Below are 23743 nucleotides of genomic sequence, written 5' to 3' on the forward strand. Positions count from 1 at the left end.
AGTTCAGAGTTTAGAGTTTAGAGTTCAGAGCTCAGAATTCAGAGTTCAGAGTTCAGAGTTCAGAGTTCAGAGTTTAGAATTCAGAGTTCAGAGTTCAGACTTTAGAGTTCAAAGTTCAGAGTTCAGAGTTCAGAGTTCAGAGTTCAGAGTTTAGAGTTTAGAGTTCAGAGTTCAGAGCTCAGAGTTTAGAGTTCAGAGTTCCGAATTCAGAGTTCAGAGTTTAGAGTTCAGAGTTCCGAATTCAGAGTTTAGAGTTCAAAGTTTAGAGTTCAGAATTCCGAGTTCAGAGTTCAGACACTGGACTTCCCGTCACAGTAAGTTTCAGTCGCCCTCAAAACCTCCATCAACAACAAGCTTCCTGACAGCAGTTATTTTCTAGTAATAACGATATTAAACAAGCCGTTTTTAAAATTGATCCTGAGTATATCTCTGAACGAGGTTAGTAAGAAAGATGGTGTAATGTTCTGTATTTGATTAAACATGCAATGGAGTCAGAAAACAGCAAAAATATAGTATTCCTTGGCAATGTTGAGTTATACTGAAAGATAAGATTTGTTGGGAATTTTTAACAAGGGGGGTTAGCCACCCAGGATAACCCAGGGAGGTGTTAACCATCTAGGATAACCCAGATAAGTGTTAACCACCTAGGAAACCCCACGGGAGTGTTAGCCACCCATGATAACCCAGAGCAGTGTTAGCCACCCATGATAACCCAGAGCAGTGTTAGCCACCCATGATAACCCAGAGCAGTGTTAGCCACCCAGGATAACCCAGAGCAGTGTTAGCCACCCATGATAACCCAGGGCAGTGTTAGCCACCCAGGATAACCCAGAGCAGTGTTAGCCACCCATGATAACCCAGGGCAGTGTTAGCCACCCATGATAACCCAGGGCAGTGTTAGCCACCCATGATAACCCAGGGCAGTGTTAGCCACCCATGATAACCCAGGGCAGTGTTAGCCACCCATGATAACTCAGGGAAGGGTTAGCCACCCAGGATAAACCAGGGCAGTGTTAGCCACCCAGGATAACCCAGGGCAGTGTTAGCCACCCAGGATAACCCAGGGCAGTGTTAGCCACCCATGATAACCCAGGGCAGTGTTAGCCACCCATGATAACTCAGGGAAGGGTTAGCCACCCAGGATAACCCAGAGCAGTGTTAGCCACCCATGATAACCCAGGGCAGTGTTAGCCACCCATGATAACCCAGGGAAGTGTTAGCCACCCATGATAACCCAGGGAAGGGTTAGCCACCCAGGATAACCCAGAGCAGTGTTAGCCACCCATGATAACCCAGGGCAGTGTTAGCCACCCATGATAACCCAGGGAAGGGTTAACCACCCATGATAACCCAGGGAAGGGTTAGCCACCCAGGATAACCCAGGGCAGTGTTAGCCACCCATGATAACCCAGGGCAGTGTTAGTCACCCAGGATAACCCAGGACAGTGTTAGTCACCCATGATAACCCAGGGAAGGGTTAGCCACCCAGGATAACCCAGGGAAGGGTTAGCCACCCACGATAACCCAGGGAAGGGTTAGCCACCCAGGATAACCCAGGGCAGTGTTAGCCACCCATGATAACCCAAGGCAGTGTTAGCCACCCATGATAACCCAGGGAGGTGTTAGCCACCCACGACAACCGAGGGCAGTGTTAGCCACCCAGGATAACCCAGGGTAGTGTTAGCCACCCAGGATAACCCAGGGTAGTGTTAGCCACCCATGATAACCCAGGGCAGTGTTAGCCACCCATGATAACCCAGGGGGCTGTCAACCACCCATGATAACCCAGGGAGGTGTTAGCCACCCACGATAACCCAGGGGATGGTTAATTAGTTTAATATCTTTGTTATGCACCCCATACTCATCCTGTGGGTGGTAGTCAAAAGATTACAGAGGTACATAATGGGTCCAGGGACTGTATCTCAACATTACAGAGGTACATAATGGGTCCAGGGACTGGACCCCAAAGTTATGATAGCTGAACTAGTTACAAAGGTAATGAACTCCAGGTAGATCTGGTCACAATCATGGCAAGTTACTACGTTATTGAACCATCTACACTCTTATACATGGTTACAGTCATGAACAAATTACAAAGTAATGAGATGCTTAGCCACCTAAAATAGCCCAGGGGAGGGTTAGCCACCTAAAACAACCCAGGGGAGGGTTAGCCATCAAGGATAACCCAGATGAGTGTTAGCCACCTAGGAAACCCCAGGGGAGTGTTAGCCACTGAAGATAACCCAGGGGAGGGTTAGCCACCCTGGATAACCCAGGGAAGGGTTAGCCACCCAGGATAACCCAGGGAAGGGTTAGCCACCCAGGATAACCCAGGGAAGGGTTAGCCACCCAGGATAACCCAATAAAGTCAGTGCATCATCGAGGACTGTCTTATTTTCATTGTGGTCCTTCATTCTAGTCCCCCAGGATGCCACCTACATCAGTCCACTAACACCCAGGTACCTACTTACTAAGTGAACAGTGGCAGAAGGTGTAAAGTGACTTAATACCCAGGTTCCTACTTACTGCTAAGTGAACAGTGGCAGAAAGTGTAAAGTGACTAATACCCAGGTACCTACTTACTGTTAGGTGAACAGTGGCAGCAGGTGTAAGTTGACATGTCCAGTGCTGTAAGTGAGCTGAGTGCACTATCATGTGAGCCACAAGTGGTTTGTGAGTGAGACATTACCTGTTCATATAGGATGGAGTGATGAAGGAAACGCACTGTAGGCTGTTATACATGACAATATACGTATTGGGTAAATACTTGAATGAGCCCAACCTGCCTGTCCATGTCTCTAGCCTAAGGGTAACCCACTGACTTTGCCTCACGGCACATGCACAGGGCACACGAGAATTTAAGACATCATGGCTAGCAAGAGGGACCGAGTATAATGGTATACAAGGATGTCAGCCACAGCACCATGTCTTCCTTTGCAGATGACACCTGAATCTGCATGACAGTGTCTTCCATTGCAGACACTGCAAGGCTCCAGGCAGACATCAACCAAATCTTTCAGTGGGCGGGCTGCAGAAAACATGAAGTTCAACGATGAGAAATTTCAATTACTCCTATATGGTAAACATGAGGAAATTAAAACTTCATCAGAGTACAAAACAAATTTCTTCCACAAAATAGAGTGAAAAACCAATGTCAAAGACCTGGGAGTGATCATATCGGAGGATCTCACCTTCAAGGACCATAACATTGTATCAATCGCACCTGCTAGAAAAATTGACAGGATGGATAATGAGAACCTTCAAAACTAGGGATGCCAAGCCCATGATGACACTCTTCAGGTCACTTGTTCTATCTAGGCTGGAATATTGCTGCACACTAACAGCACCTTTCAAGGCAGGTGAAATTGCTGACCTAGAAAATGTACAGAGAACCTTCATGGCGTGTATAACGGAGATAAAACACCTCAATTACTAGGAGCGCTTGAAGTTCCTGAACCTGTACTCCCTGGAATGCAGGAGGGAGAGATACATGATTATATACACCTGGAAAATCCTAGAGGGACTAGTACTGAACTTGCACACGAAAATCACTCGCAACAAAAGCAAAAGACTTGGCAGACGATGCATCATCCCCCCAATGAAAAGCAGGGGTGTCACTAGCAAGTTAAGAGACAATACAATAAGCATCAGGGGCCCGAGACTGTTCAACTGCCTCCCAGCATATGTAAGGGGGATTACCAATAGACCCCTGGCTGTCTTCAAGAAGGCACTGGACAAGTACGTAAAGTCGGTACCTGACCAGCCGGGCTGTGGCTCGTACGTTGGATTGCTTGCAGCCAGCAGTAACAGCCTGGTTGATCAGGCTCTGATCCACCAAGAGGCCTGGTCACAGACTGGGCCGCGGGAGCATTGAACCCCGAAACTCTCTCCAGGTAAACTCCAGGTAATACCTGGGGAGGGCTTCAGAGGTCAACATCCCTGCAGCTCAGTCTGAGACCAGGCCTCGAGGTGGATCAGGGTCTGATCAACCAGGCTGTTACTGCCGGCCGCACACAAACTGATGTACGAACCACAGCCTGGTTGATCAGGTACTGACTTTAGGTGCCTGTCCAGTGCCTTCTTGAAGACAGCCAGGGGTCTATTGGTAATCCCCCTCATGTATGCTGGGAGGCAGTTGAGCAGTCTTGGGCCCTGGACACTTATTGCATTGTCTCTCAGTGTACTTATGGTGCCCCTGCTTTTCATTGGGAGAATGTTGCATTTCCTGCCGAGTCTTTTGCTTTCATAGGGAGTGATTTTCATGTGCAAGTTTGGCACTAATCCCTCTAGGATTTTACAAGTGTATACAGTGGACCCCCGCATAGCGAACTTAATCCGTGCAAGAGGGCTGGTCGTTATGCGAAATGTTCGCTATGCGAATTAATTTTCCCCATAAGAAATAATGGAAATAAAATTAATCCGTGCAAGACACCCAAAAGTATGAAAAAAAATTTTTTTTACCACAAAAAAATGTTAATTTTAGTACACACAAACTGAAAAAGGCATGCACAATTACATGACACTTACTTTTATTGAAGATCTGGTGATGATTGATGGGATGGGAGGAGGGGAGAGAGAGTGTTAGTGTTTAGAAGGGGAATCCCCTTCCATTAGGACTTGAGGTAGCAAGTCCTTTTCTGGGGTTACTTCCCTTCTTCTTTTAATGCCACTAGGACCAGCTTCAGAGTCACTGGACTTCTTTCGCACAACATATCTGTCCATAGTGGCCTGTACCTCTCGTTCCTTTATGATTTGTCTAAAGTGGTTCACAACAGTGTCATTGTAACAGTCACCAGCACGGCTTGCAATAGCTGTGTGAGGGTGATTTTCATCAAAAAAGGTTTGCACTTCAAGCCATTTTGTACACATTTCCTTAATCTTTGAAGTAGGCAATTCCTTCAATTTCTCTCTCCCCTCCTTTGAACCAGTTTCCCCAGGTCTGGCCTCTTGCTCTTGAAGTTGATCTATCAGCTCATCAGTGGTTAGTTCTTCATTGTCCTCCTCCACCAACTCTTCCACATCCTCCCCACTAACCTCCAACCCCAAGGACTTCCCCAATTCCACAATTGATTCCTCAACTGGTATACTACTCCTCTCAGGGTTAGCCTCAAACCCTTCAAAATCCCTTTTGTCTACACATTCTGGCCACAGTTTCTTCCAAGCAGAGTTCAAGGTTCTCTTAGTCACTCCCTCCCAAGCCTTACCTATAAGGTTTACACAATTGAGGATATTAAAGTGATCCTTCCAAAACTCTTTTAGAGTCAATCGAGTGTCTGTGGTCACTTCAAAGCACTTTTGAAACAGAGCTTTTGTGTACAGTTTCTTGAAGTTGGAAATGACCTGCTGGTCCATGGGCTGCAGGAGAGGAGTGGTATTAGGAGGCAAAAACTTCACCTTAATGAAGCTCATGTCCCCATAAAGTCGCTCTGCCACGTCTGTAGGATGACCAGGGGCATTGTCTAACACCAGGAGGCACTTAAGGTCTAATTTCTTTTCAGTTAGGTAATCTTTCACATTGGGGGCAAATGCATGGTGTAACCAGTTATAGAAAAATTCCCTAGTGACCCATGCCTTACTGTTTGCCCTCCACAGCACACACAAATTATCCTTGAGGACATTCTTTTGCCTGAACGCTCTGGGAGTTTCAGAGTGATACACTAATAAAGGCTTAACTTTGCAATCACCACTAGCATTGGCACACATCAACAAAGTAAGCCTGTCTTTCATAGGCTTATGTCCTGGGAGTGCCTTTTCCTCCTGAGTAATGTAGGTCCTGCTTGGCATTTTCTTCCAGAACAGGCCTGTTTCATCACAATTAAACACTTGTTCAGGTTCCAGTCCTTCAGTTTCTATGTACTCCTTGAATTCCTGCACATATTTTTCAGCCGCTTTGTGGTCCGAACTGGCAGCCTCACCATGCCGTATCACACTATGGATGCCACTACGCTTCTTAAATCTCTCAAACCAACCTTTGCTGGCCTTAAATTCACTCACATCATCACTAGTTGCAGGCATTTTTTTAATTAAATCGTCATGCAACTTCCTAGCCTTTTCACATATGATCGCTTGAGAGACGCTATCTCCTGCTAGCTGTTTTTCATTTATCCACACCAATAAGAGTCTCTCAACATCTTCCATCACTTGCGATCTTTGTTTCGAAAACACAGTTAAACCTTTGGCAACAACAGCTTCCTTGATTGCCGTTTTCTTGCCCACAATAGAAGCGATGGTTGATTTTGGTTTCTTGTACAACCTGACCAGGTCGGTGATACGTACTCCACTTTCATACTTATCAATGATCTCTTTCTTCATTTCTATGGGTATTCTTACCCTTTGAGGTGTAGGGTTGGCACTAGAAGCTTTCTTGGGGCCCATGGTCACTTATTTTCCACAAACAGCACCGAAAACACTGTAATAATACGAAATATTCCCAGTGTATGCTTGAATGTTACCGCGGAGGCTGGCTGGTAAACAATGGGACGGGCGGCACATGTGAGGCTGGCTGAGGGCGCAGATTGGACGCGTCCGAGACGAAGTTCGCTGAGCGGGTTTTTGTCCACTATGCGGGGCAAAATTTTAGCGAACAAAGCGTTCGCTATGCGGATTGTTCGCTATGCAAGGCGTTCGCTATGCGGGGGTCCACTGTATTATCATGTATCTTTCTCACCTGCATTCCATGGAATACAAATCAGGGGACTTCAACCATTCCCAGGAATTTTTCTCCTGAAGTTGCACTGTCATAGATGAATTTCAAGGAGTCGTGATTGAAAATATGCTGCAATTTTGCAATCATCGTGTATGAAAAATGGTACAGATCACATTACCTCTAAGCCTACATTTATTCTGGCATCTACACACCGTTGTAGGTGGGAAATTGGAATTGTTGAACTCAGTTTCAGTAATAAGGGAGTTTTATGCCTTCAGGGAGGATTTGCTAATACAGTGGAACCTCTACTTGCGAGTTTAATCCATTCCATGACCGTGCTCGCAACTGGATTTGCTCGTTTGCAGTCAATTTTCCTCATTTAAATTAATTGAAATGCAATTAATCTGTTCCAGTGGAATTCTGTGCTTCAATAATTTTGCTAATATCAACTCTATGGCTTATTTATCTATCTCACTTCATCTAATCTGGCATAATAAACAATATAAATAACATAGAAACCTAATATATATACTCTAAAATGAATAAAATATGTAATTCATGTAGTGGTATGGACGGTGTCGGCGGTGGACGAGAGTTTGTCTGGAGACCAGACAAAATACTTCTTGAATATTTCACTAATATCATCTATACGGCTTATTTATCTATCATAGTTCATCTAATATGACATAATAAACAATATAAATAACATAGAAATCTGATATATACTCTAGAATGAATAAAATATGCCATTATGTAACAGGTGGAGGCGGCCACAACCACTCCCTCTATGTTGTGGTAAACATTACCATCTAGTGGCGGCCTTTTGAAGCATCTATTATAATTATTGTTATGTAGTACATTATTATTATAAAGTATATGTATTATTATTATACTACATAATAAACAATATAAATAACATAGAAATCTGATATATACTCTAGAATGAATAAAATGTATGTGGTGGCGGCGGCAGCCGACGAGAGCTTGTCTGGAGACAGGACAAAATATTTCTTGACTATTTCGCTATCAACTCTATGGCTTATTTATCTATCACTTCATCTAATATGACATAACAAACAATGTAAATAACATAGAAACCTGATATATACTCTAGAATAAATAAAATGTCATTATATATGTGGCGGCGGCAGCGGCTGGCGAGAGTTTGTCTGGAGACAGGACATAATACCCCTTAAATATTTCACTATCATCAACTCTACAGCTTATTTATCTATCACAGTTCATCTAATGTGAAATAATAAACAATATAAATAACACAGAAACCTGATATATACTCTAGAATGAATAAAATATGCCATTATGTAACAGGTGGAGGTGGCCACAACCACTCCCTCTATGTTGTGGTAAACATTGCCATCTAGTGGCGGCCTTTTGAAGCGTCTATTATAATTATTATTATGTAGTACATTATTATTATATGTATATGTATTATTATTATATGTATTATATTATTATTCTTATTGTATTATATTATTCATACTATTATTATTATACATATTATTATTATTATTATTATTATTATTATTATTATTATTATTATTATTACAATATAAATACAGTGGACCCTCGAGTTTCGGCAGCATCGACTTTCGTGAAATCCGACTTTCGGCAAGTTTTTTCGGCAAAATTTGGCCACGCAGTTTGTGATTCGGCGACCGTCCAGTACCCATCCGCCCATCACCAGGCACACAAAGCCAGTCTCCCACGCCATTCATGCTTAGTGTGCCATTGTTTACCAACACTTGGCAGACGATGCACCATCCCCCCAATGAAAAGCAGGGGTGTCACTAGCACGTTAAGAGACCATACAATAAGTGTCAGGGGCCCGAGACTGTTCAACTGCCTCCCAGCACACATAAGGGGGATTACCAACAGACCCCTGGCAGTCTTCAAGCTGGCACTGGACAAGCACCTAAAGTCAGTTCCTGATCAGCCGGGCTGTGGCTCGTACGTTGGTTTGCGTGCAGCCAGCAGCAACAGCCTGGTTGATCAGGCTCTGATCCACCAGGAGGCCTGGTCACAGACCGGGCCGTGGGGGCGTTGACCCCCGGAACTCTCTCCAGGTAAACTCCAGGTAAACACGTGACCATCACCCCGCGGATTCATACATAATAATCCATTGTTTTTTGTGATTGCAACTGCTAAATAAGTCACCATGGGCCCAAGGAAAGCTAGTGCAAGCCCTTTGGTAAAGAAAGTGAGGAACACGATCGAATTCAAGAAGGAAATCATTGAAGAATGAGAGTGGAGTGCGTGTTACAGAGCTTGCCAGGATGTATGGCAAAACCCATTCAACCATCACTTCGATCGTGGCGAAAGGAAAGGAAATAGTGTGCTGTTGTTGCAAAGATTAAGGGCATTTGTGCAAAGTGGACTGAAGTGCAAACATTTATGGATGAACTTCACCCTAACAAAGCTGTTGCAGGCCATATTGGCAACATGTACAATGTGCCCCACTTCAGACAAATCTTAAAGAAATGCCAGAAACAGAGCTCTCTGGACAGATATTTTGTGTGACAGGATTCCAGTGACTCTCAAGTTGCTCCCAGTGCCAGTGTCTTTAAAAAACAAAGAAGGGAAGTAACCCCAGATAAGGACTTCATACCTGAAGTCCATTAGGACTTCATACCTGAAGTCCTAATGGAAGGAGATTCTCCTTCCAAACAATAGTGTACACCTTCCTCCTATTCCCTCCTCCCATCTTCCATCCACCCAGAAGTCTTCAGTAAAAGTAAGTGTAATGTTGTTATTATTTTTTATATCCTTGTACTTGATTTCTCATTGTTTTCAGTATGTAAATCTTTATTTAATTTGAAAAAAAAATTTTATTTTAATATTTTTGGGTGTCTGGAACGGATTAATTTTATTTCCATTATTTCCTATGGGGAAAATGGCTTTGCCATTCGGCAATTACGACTTTCAGCAGGCTCTCTGGAACGGATTAATCACGAAGCTCGGGGGTCCACTGTAATTTGTAATTTTTATTCACACAAAAAATATAAGATTTACTGTTATGCCTTATTGCAATAATTGTATAATGTCAACCCATTCACAACTGCATATTGGAATGGACAGTGACGTCATATGTTTACTCTTGAACATAGCCAAAACAATGGAACATTTCTCTTGTGTTGAGCTCAGTTTCAAGGTACTTTTCATCGTGAAAGCAAACAAAATCATATCAATTTCTGTAATATATTTTCCATTCTATCAAATGAGACCAAAAAAACGAGAATACAACCATAAAAACCATACGAAAATAATGCTAAGGGGTGGCTAATTGCTGAGAAGGGAACTCCATTATTTATGCTTAGATTTCTTTCATTTTTGGTGTACATTAAGAAGCATCTTTCTATCATACATTGCCCAAGTTTCAATAAGATAGTCCAACAAGCAAATGAGATACAATTCCCTAGATCAAGAGCAAGAGCCCCTCACCAGCGTCAAGGAACCTGCCTTGAGATCTGCTCACTTATGGAAATTTTGCTCGTGTATGGAAACAAAAAATCGACCCATTGACTGCTCGTATTTGGAAAAACGCGATCGCACGTGGATGCGCTCACAAGTAGAGGTTCCATTGTATTACTCCATTTAGGATAGTTTTGTCTCTTTGTTCCTTGCCTGATGCTGTGCCGTTCACTGCTGCTTCGAACATTACTGCTGTTTGACGACTGGGTTGTCACATTGTTCAAGAAAGCTGTTTGATTGCCTTGATGGTTGATAAGTTAGCTTATTTAGGGACTTTGTGTTGCCAGTCACATTTTAAGTTGAGTCGAGTCTTACCAAGTCATTCTGAGCATTACTGAGCACATACACACACATGCATATCTGCTTATATTACTCTTGTATTAATGAGTCAGTCTCATAGCAATATATCTGAGGGTACATATTAAGAGTATTAAAGTGTACAGTATATTAACCCTTTGGGGGTCACTAGGCCCTCTCAGAGACTTGTTCTCAGGGTCGCCAAAATTTAAAAAAAAAAAAAAAAAAATTCTTTTGAAAAGATAGAGAATCTTTTCCCAATCATAATGACACCAAAAGTATGAAATTTGATGGAAAACTTACGGAATTATGCTCTCGCGAAGTTAGCGGTCTCAACGATGTTTACGCATCGGCGATTTTGCCCAATTTGAGCCCTATTTTCGGCCAATTCCAGTATACTAGTCGACAAAAATAATAACTATTTTACTAGAACTCCATTTTTTCTATCGAATGAGTGCAAGAAACCACCCATTTACCGATTTCAACTATCCAATAAAGTGGTCAGAATTTAGCAATTTTGCCAATTTCACACAAATTTCAAAAGATGCCAATTTCCAAATAGGGTTCAGAATAAACAAGAAAGGCATTCCTGGCACTAAAATAACATTTCCTCTGTTCATTAGTTACGTCCCCAGGCCCCTCTTACATTTCTTTTGCTTTCCACTTTGATTTTTTATTCTCACAAAAAAAATAAGATTTACTGTTATGCAGACTACTGGATTAGTGTAGAAATGGTATAAGTAATATTGGCGCACTTGTGAAAGAATATTAGACTCGCCAGTTGACGTGTATTGGACGCTTAGCATGATTTGTTTACTTTTGAACTTTGGTAAAAATCGAACATTTTTGCTACTTTGAGCTCAATTTCAAAGTACTTTTCATTGTAAAACCAGTGAAAATCATCTCAATTTCTGTAATATGTCTTCCATTCTATAAAATGAGACCAGAAAAACTAGAATACAACAATAAATACCATACGAAAATACAGTGCGAAGTCGCTGTTTTAAACCAAAAACACGGTCAGTTTTTTTTTTCTCATTACGCACTTTGTGCTGCAGGATTTTTTTTATACTGCGCACACTGGCCACATAGATCCATTCTTTCATATGTAGGCCTACCAGCCTTCTCTTGCTAGATTTGAGGGTGCTAGAATTTATGCGTACTAGTACGTCAAAAACCCTGGTGCATAAGCCGTACTAGTATGGCCGAAACCCCCGAAGGGTTAATGTGCCCATTGCACCATATACTTGTATGTACAGATTAAGAATAAGTGTCATTATAAAGTATAATATACGTTAAACAAAGATCTGTGCAGGAGCTTATCTCCTTTATTATTCAATTTACATTGACTGTAAAGATCACCACCTAGACACCTTTGTTATTAATTATCTCGGCTTGTATTTAGTTGGTTTGTATTCATCCAGTTGTAATCCCAAAGTTCTGTTGAGAAGCCACCTAATTTTACAGGATAACTGGGCTAGATACAATCTGACAATTGTTATGAAACCAGAAATAGGCTAGATGCTAGAGGGGAATCAATAAGTTGATCTTGTATTTTCTGGGGATATCTTTACCTTTTAGATGTTGCATTTTGAATGTGAAAATGGCATACAATGCTGACAGGTTGGTAAGTAAGACACCTGCAACAGTGGACTACACCTCATCTTCTGACAGTATATAAGTCTCCATACTGGCACTTCAATTTCACATTGTTTCAGACCATGGAACAAAATATCTTCTCCAGGCTGAGGGACTGACCACCTCAAAACTACGCCTTCAAGAGTGGACTGATCTCGTCGTCTTCACATCTCTACTTCTGTCAACTTTTCTGTACTCTACTGAAGAAGCCTACTATGTAGGTGAAACATTTTGGAATGAAGATACCTAACTGTTGCACATGTATCTTACCATGTTGCATTTTGTAACAATGGTCTACTGTACTTACATTATGCAAAAAACTGTGAATGTCCTTGCAGCAAAAGGTTAACATTACATTATTGTTGGTAAATGTTATTTTAAAGTCTGTTTAATGTGTCAGTTATTCCTGTTTATTTCTTATTTTTACAGGTCTTCTTTCCACCAGAGGATGTACACTTGCAGTGCCAATATTCAATGAAATAAGTGACATAAATACTGATACATAGTGAGAGTGCTATGTACCCATAGTGTTAGAAGTGCTACATTTATAATGTATTATAGCTTGTATAAGTGACATAACTACTGATACATACATAGGGAGAGCATTGTGTACCTACAGTGTTAGAAACACTACATTTTCAGTATGATAACACATATGCTAATATGTGTTATCTGAATTCATCTAGTCTCTGTTTTATTCCTGCCTTTTACAGTCATTGTTTCATATTGTAGCTGAACCATTAATTCATTACTTGAAAAAATATGTCAATGAGAAATCAACTCATTACTGAATTCAGTGCTCATTGATTTAAAAGTTTAAACTTATTTTTATGTGTACTCAATGCTATGCACCTTTTTGTGTTGGTTATAGGCAAGTTTTCATAATGTAAGGTCACTGACCAAATAATTTAAGAATATAAGAAGCATCTAGACTGCTGTAGAGAGAAAACAGTTCAATGTTTTTGTGAACTAAAGATTACTATAAATTTACTTTTATATCATGAAGTGTATGACCAGTGCAGAGTCTTAGCATCTCTGCTTGGATATCAACCTGCGTGAAAGTTATATGAAATGAAACCTATATCAATATACTTGCACATTTTTAGAATTCTTGAGGAAACATTAAGGACACGTAATTTTATTATCAGTACTGTAGTTCCTTAAGTTGGGTGCTTAGCAACTGGTGAAGGGATCTTGATCCAAGGAATTTAAGCTATCCTTTTCCTTGAATTATCCCCCTCATATTTTCCTGGAATTGTATGACCCTTACAGGTTTACAGCTTCCACTTGTTCATAATACAAAAATACTAGTTTGTAATTCATTTAGATTAAGTTTGTGTTCAGAATGTCAGAAATAACTGAAAAAGAATCTGCTCGAGTAACACAAATTATAGGTCATCCAGAGGAGAAACAAACTCAGTATTCCAAGTACTTGAAAGATTTTTCACACAAGTCTCAGCTAGTATCATACAATAGAATGCTTTCATTTCAGTGTTCAGTGTGTCTAAAAGCCTTTACCAAACAGTCTCATTTAATAAGACATGGGAGAATTCATACTGGAGAAAAACCATATCAGTGTTCAGTGTGTCTAAAAGACTTTACCCAAAAAGCAAATTTAATAAAACACAATAGAATTCATACTGGAGAGAAACCCTATCAGTGTTCAGTGTGTCTAAAAGAATTTTCCCAAAAGTCACATTTGCTATCACACGAGAGAATTCATTCTGGAGAGAAACCATATCAGTGTTCAGTGTGTCTAAAAGAATTTTCCCAAAAAACAAATTTAATAAAACACAAGCGAATTCATACTGGAGAGAAACCCTATCAATGTTCAGCGTGTCTAAAACACTTTTCAGAAAAGGCTCAGTTAGTATCACATGAGAGAATTCATACTGGAGAGAAACCATATCAGTGTTCAGTGTGTCTGAAAGAATTTTCCCAAAAAGCAAGTATAATAAAACACAAGATAATTCATTCTGGAGAAAGACCATATCATTGTTTAGTGTGTCTAAAAGCCTTTTCCCAGAAGGCTCACTTAGTATCACATGAGAGAATTCATACTGGAGAAAGGCCATATCAGTGTTCTGTGTGTCTAAAAGATTTTTTTAAAAAGTCTAATTTAGAATCACATAAGAAAATTCATACTAAAGAGAAACCATTTCAGTGTTTAGAATGTCTAAAGGATTTTTCACAAAATTCAAGTTTGATAAACCACTTAAGAATTCATACTGGAGAGAAACCATACAAGTGTTCAGAATGTCTAAAAAAATTTTCAACAAAAGCTAATTTAAGATGTCACATAAGAACTCACACTGGTGAGAAACCTTATCAGTGTTTACTGTGTCTCAAACACTTTTCCGAAAAGTCTCTTTTAATAAAGCATGAAAGAATTCATACTGGAGAGAAACCTTATCAGTGTTCAGTTTGTTTAAAAGCTTTTGCCCAAAAATGTAATTTATTATTGCACGAGAGAATTCATACTGGAGAAAAACCTTATCGGTGTTTAGTGTGTCTAAAAGACTTTTACAAAAAGTCTCATTTAGTATCACATGAGAGAATACATACTGGAGAAAAACCATATCAGTGTCCAGTGTGCCTCAAATACTTCTCCCAGAAATTTAATTTAGCATCACACAACAAAATTCATACTAAAGAGAAATCATTTTAGTGTCTAAAAGTCTTCAGAAAATTCACATTTAACCCTTTGACTGTTTTGGTCGTATATATACATCTTACGAGCCACTGTTTTTGACGTATATATGCAGTGGGCCCCCGGTATACGATGGCATCGGTATACAGGTCTCCCTCAACATTCACGTTTTCAACTTTCACGGGCTTCACACATTCGCGAATTCCCAGCCGCCAAATTCCCAGCCACCAAATTCCCAGCCGCCAAATCATATTTAAGTTTCCCGCCACCTGTGAGTCCCTACTACCCTCCCTCTGACCCCTGCAACTGGCAGCCAGCCCTCCCACCACTCAGTGTGGTGAGTGTTTTGTTTGTTCATTATTTGCTATTAAACTACAGTATAAATAATGTAAACCCATTCATGACTGCATATTGGAATGGCTATTAGGAAAGGTATTAGACGGTGACATCGTGTGTTTACTCTTGAACACTGCAAAGAATTAAACATTTCTGCTACAGTTAATAATAACAATAGTAATAATAGTAATAATAATAATAATAATAATAATAATAATAATAATAATAAATATGATATAATTGAAAAAGGAAATTGCACAAAAATATGAGGGAGTGGTTGACACATGGTCAGTGTGACTTTGTTTATGCTGGAGTGAACATTAGTCTCCCTGCTCTTCCAAACATCTCACAATAATTCATTGTGTTTGGTGCTTGTAGATTGAGTGTGACTGGAGTGGTATAGGCAGTGATTGAGGCAATGGTATTTAATAACATAGATGTTAATAATAATAATACATGTTATTAATAATATGTACTATTATTATTTATAGCATATGTTATTAAATACACACATGTTAATAATACGTAATACATGTTATTAATAATAACATGTACTATTATTATTTATAACATATATGTTATTAAATACCACTGCCTCAACTGCTGAATTATTGTGAAATGTTTGGAAGAGCAGGGAGACTAATGTTCACTCCAGCATAAACAAAGTCACACTGACGATGTGTCAACCACTCCCTCGTATTTTTGTACAATTTCCTTCTTCAATTATATCGTATTTATTATTATTATTATTATTATTATTATTATTATTATTATTATTATTATTACTATTGTTATTATTATTACTATTGTTATTATTAGCAATAGCAGAAATGTTCGATTCTTTGCAGTGTTCAAGAGTAAACACATGATGTCACAGTCTAATACCTTTCCTAATAGCCATTCCAATATGCAGTCATGAATGGGTTTACATTATTTATACTGTAGTTTAATAGCAAATAATGAACAAACAAAACACTCACCACACTGAGTGGTGGGAGGGCTGGCTGCCAGTTGCGGGGGTCGGAGGGAGGGTAGTAGGGACTCGCAGTGGTGGAGGCATTGGTGGAGGCATTGGTGGAGGCAGTGGTGGTCTGTGGTATTTAATAACATACATGTTATTAACATACACGTTATTAAATAACATACGTTATTAAAGCATAACATGTATATATTTAGTACAATTTACGACGTTTTCATGTATTTTATGATTATTCATGGTTCAACAAGTTAAGGAAGCAGTATTGTAATATATTTCCCTACAATATATTGGGGCACCAAACATTCACGGTTTTTCAACATTCATGAGGCTCTTGATCCCCTAACCCTCGCGAATGTTGAGGGAGACCTGTATGTTAAATCCGGTATATGATACATTTTAACGCAAAAATTCTGCCTCGCCACTCGTTAAAAAACCCGCCACACGCGATTCATCCAGGACGCGTCCACATGTGGTCTGAACTGCCTCGTGCATGCCAGTGTTTACAAGCCAGCCAGTTTGCTCGCATCTAAGCATACATTCGGTACATTCCATATTATCACAGTGTTTTTAGTGCTTGTTTCTGCAAAATAAGTCACCATGGGCCCCAAGAAAGCTTCTAGTGCCAACCCTGTGGTAAAAAGGGTGAGAATTAGTATGGAAATTAAGAAAGATTTTGAAGGGTTTGGGGCTAACCCCCTCTTCAAGGGGGGGGTCCTTGGCATGGTGAAGAGGCTCTTTGTCTGAGGAATTAGACCTGTTGGTCTCCTTCCTCAGACCGAACCTAATTACCCCCCAATCCCCCGTTCCCTATCCCATCCTCCCCATCCTCCTCTTTTTTCCTTTCCTCCTCCTCCCCAAACCTCCCTTTTGCCCTTCCTTTTTGGCCTTTGGAATTTTTTTTTTCTTCCCACAGGCATGCTAGTTCCTAGGTAGGGGAAAGGGTACCGGGGTCCATCCCATTCCGTTGAGGTTCTTGGCAGTGGCGTAGTTTGCCGTGGAATCTGGATTGCCTGGGGATGTCCCGATCCCTCTCCGGTATCCCGGAGGGTGGCTTTGGGTGTCTCTCAGGCGACGGGTGTATCTCTGGAAGCCACCTTTCAGATTCCGGGGGTGGTGGCCAAAGGAGGTATGCTTTGTGGCGGATTTCCGGCCGCCCTCTCTTTTGTCCACCGAGGTAGCTTGGCAGATGTGAGGTTGCTATCCCGGATTGCCGGTTTACTTGCATGATGGGTAGGGTATGGCACGGGTTCCATGCTGCATCTGCGCTACTTGCGGTGCTGAGGTCCTCTTGGGCGCGGAGGGAGATTTCTGGCCCTTTCATTCCTCCTAGGAACTATCCCTCCCTGGTCCTCCCTTTTTTTTTATTCTTTTTTTTATTTTTATTTTCTTTTCTTTCTTTTTTTTCTTAAAAATAAAAAGAAAGAAGTAACCTAACCATGGCAGCCCTAGTCCATGAACCTGCTACCCCTGGGCCCCTTCTTGATACCGCACCCCGTTCTGACCCCGCCTCGTCTTTGGACCACTCTTCGGACACTCCTCATGCCTCTGTACCTCTTGCCGGTGCTGTTTCCTCACCTGCTTCAGGTACTGAGGCCTCGACTGACTCCTTCGATTTATCTGACCTTCGCTCTCCTCTGACTATGCTTCCGGCCTCTCCCTCTATGGTGTGGCAATTTTTGAATCGCCGGCCCGTTCCACGTCGGACCACCTCTGGTCCCACGCCTAAACGCCAATGACAATTACCTGCTGATGATACTTCTCCACCTTCTCGTTCTTCTCAGAAAAGATCGACACATCCTTCACTACCTTTCCACGCTCAGTTTCAGACTGCACAATGGACTAAATTCTTCACTTTATGACCAACTTCCTCTACTGCCTATCTTTCTGACCACAGTATTGGCAAGGCACTCCTACGCCATGTTGATAAAGATATTTCTTTTCATGCTCTTAAGAGCGGTACGTGCATCATCACCTTACAGAATGCTACCCAGGCTTATGAGCTTTCTCGTCTTTCCCATATCGATACTGTTCCTGTCACTATTGAAAAACATCATTCCCTCAATTCTTGTAGTGGTACCGTCATTCTGCCCCATACCATAGTTCAACAAAATTTCCAGACATGTGGCACTGACATTCTTGAACAGCTGGAACTCCAAGATCTCCCAATCCTCAAGGTAGACACTTATGTTCTTCCTGCCCGCGGGCGGAGACGATACCCTAGCAATGTGGCTCGTTTAACTTTTGACAGCCGTGAACTCCCATCCTCAGTTTATGTAGCAGGACATCGGTTACAAGTTTGAAAGGTGATCCCTACACTGCAACAGTGTAGAAATTGCTGGCGATTTGGCCATCCAGCGAAATATTGCAGATCTATCGCCGAATGCCCGGTCTGTGGTGCCGATGACCATTCTAATATGTCTTGCAATCGACCTCCCTCTTGCCTTAATTGTCATGAGGCTCACCCTTCGTACTCTCGCCATTGTCAAGTCTACTTAAACGAGCGGGAAATCCGTTACCTCAAAGAGGCAGAAGGTCTCCCTTATGCCATGGCAGTTTCTCATCTCCGCCTCCAAGGGAGACTACCTCGTGTTTCTTATTCCCGTGTTTCAAAACGTCCCCCCACTTCTGGGATCCCATCTTCTGCAACCACCTCTGTGGTTACCTCTCCCATAGTCACTCCTGTATCTAATTCTTTTGCTGTCCTAGGCTCAGACGTCCCTACTTCAACGCCTCAGTCTGATCTCGCTTCTTCGTGTTCTCCCTCACAAGCCTCAGTAGCGACGAGATCTCGTATGACACCTCCTCCTAATCGTCCCTCTACTTCTCAAAAGTCAAGAAAAGGTCCGTTAACACCTCCTACCCATCTTCCACCTCCTCATTTTACCTTCCCTGTCTCTGTACCTGGTTCTTCCCCTCTCACTGGCTCTGTTACAAGTGTAGAGGTTCACCCTCCTCCTCGTACTGTACCTTCCTCCCCTGTTCCCTCCCAAGTTTCTTCCTCTTCTACCACCTCCCAGGTTTCTGCCTCTTCTGTCCCCTCCCACGCTTCTCCAGTTCCCTCCACCCTTTCGGATCCCCCTACCTTGGTACAGTCCATTACAGTTCCAATCTTTACTCATCCTCCCCCTACCATTTCCAATATTGTCTCCCATACGACGTCTCTGAATTCCGAAACACTTGAAGCAATCCCTGAATATATTGCAGAGACCAAACCATCAGTGGACACTGATCCACTCTCCGTTCCTTCTCTCTCCTCTGCTCCATCTGCGCAACTCCTTTCTTCACAGCGCACCATTCCTTCGCTGCTTGAACGTTTTCCACTGCCTCCGCATGTGGACTTTTCTAACCCCTCTAGTCCGTAGGAACCCTTACCTGCGGATTTCAGGTATCTTTATCATTGCCAATCGTGGCCTATTTACAGTGGAATATACGCGGCCCCAGGGGTAATCGGGGTGAGCTTCAGATGTTATTCTCCCAGTTTTCCCCTGTTGGTGTTTGCTTACAGGAACCAAAATTACACTCTGCTGTTATCTCTCCCATCTCAGGCTATAATTTATTGTATTCTTAAGATCCTTTTCCTGATGGGACCTTTAATGAAAGTGCCCTTCTTCTATGCACTAATATTCCGTACCATCAGCTATTTGTTCATACTTCGCTGCATTACACAGCAGCCCGTATCCACTTGCATAGGTGGTATACGCTCTGTTCTTTATATCTCTCTCCTTCTCGGGCATTATCTATTCCGGATATTGCCTTTCTTGTTTCGTCATTACCGCCACCGATTCTGTTGGCGATTTTAATGCCCACCATTTCCTCTGGGGGAAGTCTCACTGTGATTCCCGTGGCATTCAGTTAGAGGCTTTTCTTGCCACCCACCCCCTCCATGTTTTAAATACAGGTATTCACACCCATTTTGATCCTCGGACTCACACTCTCTCTTGCATCGATCTCTCAGTCTGCTCTTCCTCCGCTGTATTAGACTTCACTTGGTCTGTTCTCCCGGACTTACATGACAGCGATCATTTCCCAATCATTCTTACTTCCCCTTCATATTCACCACCTCTTCGCATCCCACGCTGGCAATTTGATCAGGCAAATTGGAACCTTTACTCACACCTAACTGTTTTTAGAGAGGTTCCTTCTTCGTCCTCCATCGATGAGCTTTTACACCTCTTCTCGTCCTCCGTTTTAACCGCCGCTTCTAATTGTATACCCCAATCTTCGGGCAGGCGTTCTCAGAAATATGTGCCTTGGTGGTCGTCTGCTTGTGCTCGTGCAGTACGTTTGAAACGCACTGCATGGGGCAGGTACCGGTACAATAGAACCACGGAGAGACTTCTTGATTTTAAGCAGAAGCGTGCGATCGCTCGCCGTGTCATCCGTGATGCTAAACACACTTGCTGGCGAGATTATGTCCCCACCATCACCTCTGCTTCCTCTATGAGTGCAGTCTGGAAAAAAGTACAAAAACTGAGTGGTAAATATTCTCCTGACCCGGCTCCTGTTCTGCGGGTTGCCGGTGTTGATATAGCAAACCCACTAGATGTTGCCAATGAAATTGGCAATCATCTGGTCCGTATTTCTCAGGGACTCCATCTATGCCCCTCATTTCTTTCCTCAAAGTCTGCCAGAGAGTTAGCACCCTTGGACTTTTCTTCTCTCAGAGAAGAACAGTATAATGTGCCTTTTACACTTCAAGAACTGGAGGCAACACTCTCAGCTTGCCGATCATCGGTAGCTGGGCCCAACGACATTCATATTCGTATGCTACGACATTTACATCAGTCAGCCCTTGCAGTCCTATTACGCCTTTACAATCTTATTTGGTCACAAGGAGTTCTTCCACAGCTGTGGAAATCCGCCATTGTTCTCCCTTTCCGCAAACCAGGCACTACGGGACATGAAGCCTCCCACTATCGTCCCATTGCTCTTACCAGTGCAGTTTGCAAAGTGATGGAACGCCTAGTAAATAGACGTTTAGTGTGGTATTTAGACACACACAACAGTCTCTCCACTCGTCAATATGGCTTTTGTAAGGGACGTTCTACCATAGACCCCTTACTACGCTTGGATACGTATGTTCGTAATGCCTTTGCGAATAACCACTCAGTTATTGCCATATTTTTTGACCTTGAGAAGGCATATGACACAACTTGGAGGTATAATATTTTAGCCCAAGCCCACTCCTTAGGCCTTTGAGGCAATCTACCATCCTTCCTTAAGAACTTTTTAACTGACAGGCATTTCCGTGTTCGGGTTAATAATGTGCTCTCCCTGGACTTTATCCAAGCTGAAGGTGTCCCCCAGGGATGTGTTCTGAGCACAACACTTTTTCTCCTTGCTATTAATGATTTGGCCTCTAGTCTTCCATCAAATATTTGGTCATCACTCTATGTTGATGACTTCGCTATTGCCTGTGCAGGCGCTGACTGTCACCTCATTACAGTTCCTCTCCAGCATGCAGTCGACCGTGTTTCCAATTGGGCCACCACACATGGGTTTAAATTTTCCAGCACTAAAACCCACCAAATTACTTTCACTAGACGCTCTGTCATCTCCGATCATCCTTTGTACCTCTATGGCTCCCTTATCCCTGAACGTGATACAGTCAAGTTTCTGGGCCTCCTCTTTGACCGTAGGTTATCCTGGAAACCTCACATTACCTCTCTGAAGGCAACTTGTCACAGCCGGCTGAACCTTCTTAAAACCCTTGCTCATCTTTCATGGGGAGCTGATCGTCGAACCCTCCTTCGCCTACATTCCACCCTCATTTTATCGAAACTTGATTATGGTGACCAGATCTATTCAGTGACATCTGCTACTCTCTCTAGCCTTAACCCCATTCATCACCAAGGATTACGTTTATGCCTTGGTGCTTTTCTCTCTTCCCCTGTCGAGAGCCTCTATGTAGAAGCGAACGTTCCATCCTTATCCGATCGCCGTGATGCCCATTGCCTTCGCTACTATGTACGCTCTCATGATCTCCGCAATCCTTCCATTTATAGAATGGTCACTGATATTAGTAGACATTCTTTATTTGTTCGCCGCCCCTGTTTACTCCGTCCCTTCTCTCTTTGCCTTCATTCGCTCTTGTCTTCTCTTCAATTACCACCTTTCTATGTTCATGTAGCATCTCACTTTATCCTACCCCCCTGGGAAGTTCCAGCTGTTCGAGTCTGTTCTTTCTCTCTCCCTTGCTCGAAAGCCCAACTGTCTACGGTCGCTTCCCGCTCTCTTTTTCTTGACCACTTCCACTCTCATTCTCATGCCATTGCTGTGTACACAGATGGCTCTAAGTCTTCTGACGGTGTAGGATTCGCAGCAGTGTTTCCGGACAGCATCGTACGTGGACATTTACTATCTTCGGCTAGTATTTTTACTGCTGAATTGTATGCCATCCTTGCAGCACTTATCCGTATTGCATCTATGCCTGTGTCATCATTTGTGGTTGTCTCAGACTCCCTTAGTGCTTTACAGGCTATACAGAAATTTGATACACCTCACCCCTTAGTCCTCCGTATCCAACTTTGGCTACACCGCATCTTTACCAAGCATAAAGATATTGTTTTTTGTTGGGTCCCTGGTCATGTTGACGTACAGGGCAATGAACAGGCAGACACTACTGCGCGGTCAGCAGTACTTGACCTACCAGTTTCATATAGAGGTATTCCATTTACGGACTATTTTGCTGCAATATCTTCCCACCTTCACACCCGTTGGCAACAACGTTGGTCTACTATGCTCGGCAACAAACTTCAATCTATTAAACCAAGTATAGGTTACTGGCCATCGTCTTATCACCAGTGCCGAGGTTGGAAGACTACTCTCTCCTGTCTTCGCATTGGCCATATTCGTCTTACTCATGGATATCTCATGGAGAGGCGCCCTGCTCCTCTCTGTGAGAATTGCCAAGCTCCATTATCAGTCAGCCACATTCTGTTGGACTGCCCACTTTATCAACGAGCACGCAGAATTTACCTCTGTCGTCGTCTTCGCTCCGCTGCTCTCTCGTTACCTTCCCTTCTTGCTGATGGACCCACCTTTCATCCGGACTCTCTCATTGACTTTTTGACAACAACTGACTTATTTCACAAATTCTGATACCTTCAGCCCTTTCTACTTCAATCTCTTGCTACCCTCTACCCCCGTACTATCCCCTGCCCCGCTGTTTTCTGTAACCTACTGATCATCCCTCCTCCCTTCTGCCATCCAATACCCTCGCTTCCTTCCCTACCCTGCAGCGCTGTATAGCCCTTGTGACTTAGCGCTTCTTTTTGATTATAATAATAATAATAATTGGGGCTAACCCTGAGAAGCCTATGCCAGTTGTGGAATCCATTGTGCCTACTTCAAAAATTAAGGAAATGTGTGCAAAGTGGATTGAACTGCAAACCTTTATGGATGAAAATCACCCTAACACAGCTATTGCAAGCCGTGCTGGTGACTATTACAACGACAATGTTATGGTCCATTTTAGACAAATCTTAAAGGAACGGGAGGTACACACCTCTGTGGACAGATTTGTTGTGCGACAGAGGTCCAGTGACTCTCAAACTGGTCCTAGTGGCATTAAAAGAAGAAGGGAAGTAACCCCGGAAAAGGACTTGCTACCTCAAGTTCTAATGGAAGGGGATTCCCCTTACTGAACATTAACAACTTCGACACTCTCCTCTCCTCCCATCCCATCAATCATCACCAGATCTTCATT

The 23743-nt window shown here is 42.4% G+C and overlaps 1 protein-coding gene across 1 annotated transcript in view; it reads left to right on the forward strand.

Annotated features, from left to right (window-relative positions):
- The first annotated feature begins 312 nt into the window (after positions 1 to 312).
- Positions 313 to 23743, forward strand: part of LOC128687698 (zinc finger protein 850-like) — a 107236-nt gene continuing 83805 nt past the window's right edge. Inside the window, exons 1-2 of the mRNA XM_070083850.1 lie at positions 313 to 438; positions 12500 to 14737. Of these exons, the coding sequence (XP_069939951.1) occupies positions 13416 to 14737 (1322 nt within the window). The 5' untranslated portion in view covers positions 313 to 438; positions 12500 to 13415. The remainder of the gene's footprint in view (positions 439 to 12499; positions 14738 to 23743) is intronic.

Source organism: Cherax quadricarinatus, chromosome 11 (assembly GCF_038502225.1).
Source record: "Cherax quadricarinatus isolate ZL_2023a chromosome 11, ASM3850222v1, whole genome shotgun sequence".
Lineage (NCBI taxonomy): Eukaryota > Metazoa > Arthropoda > Malacostraca > Decapoda > Parastacidae > Cherax > Cherax quadricarinatus.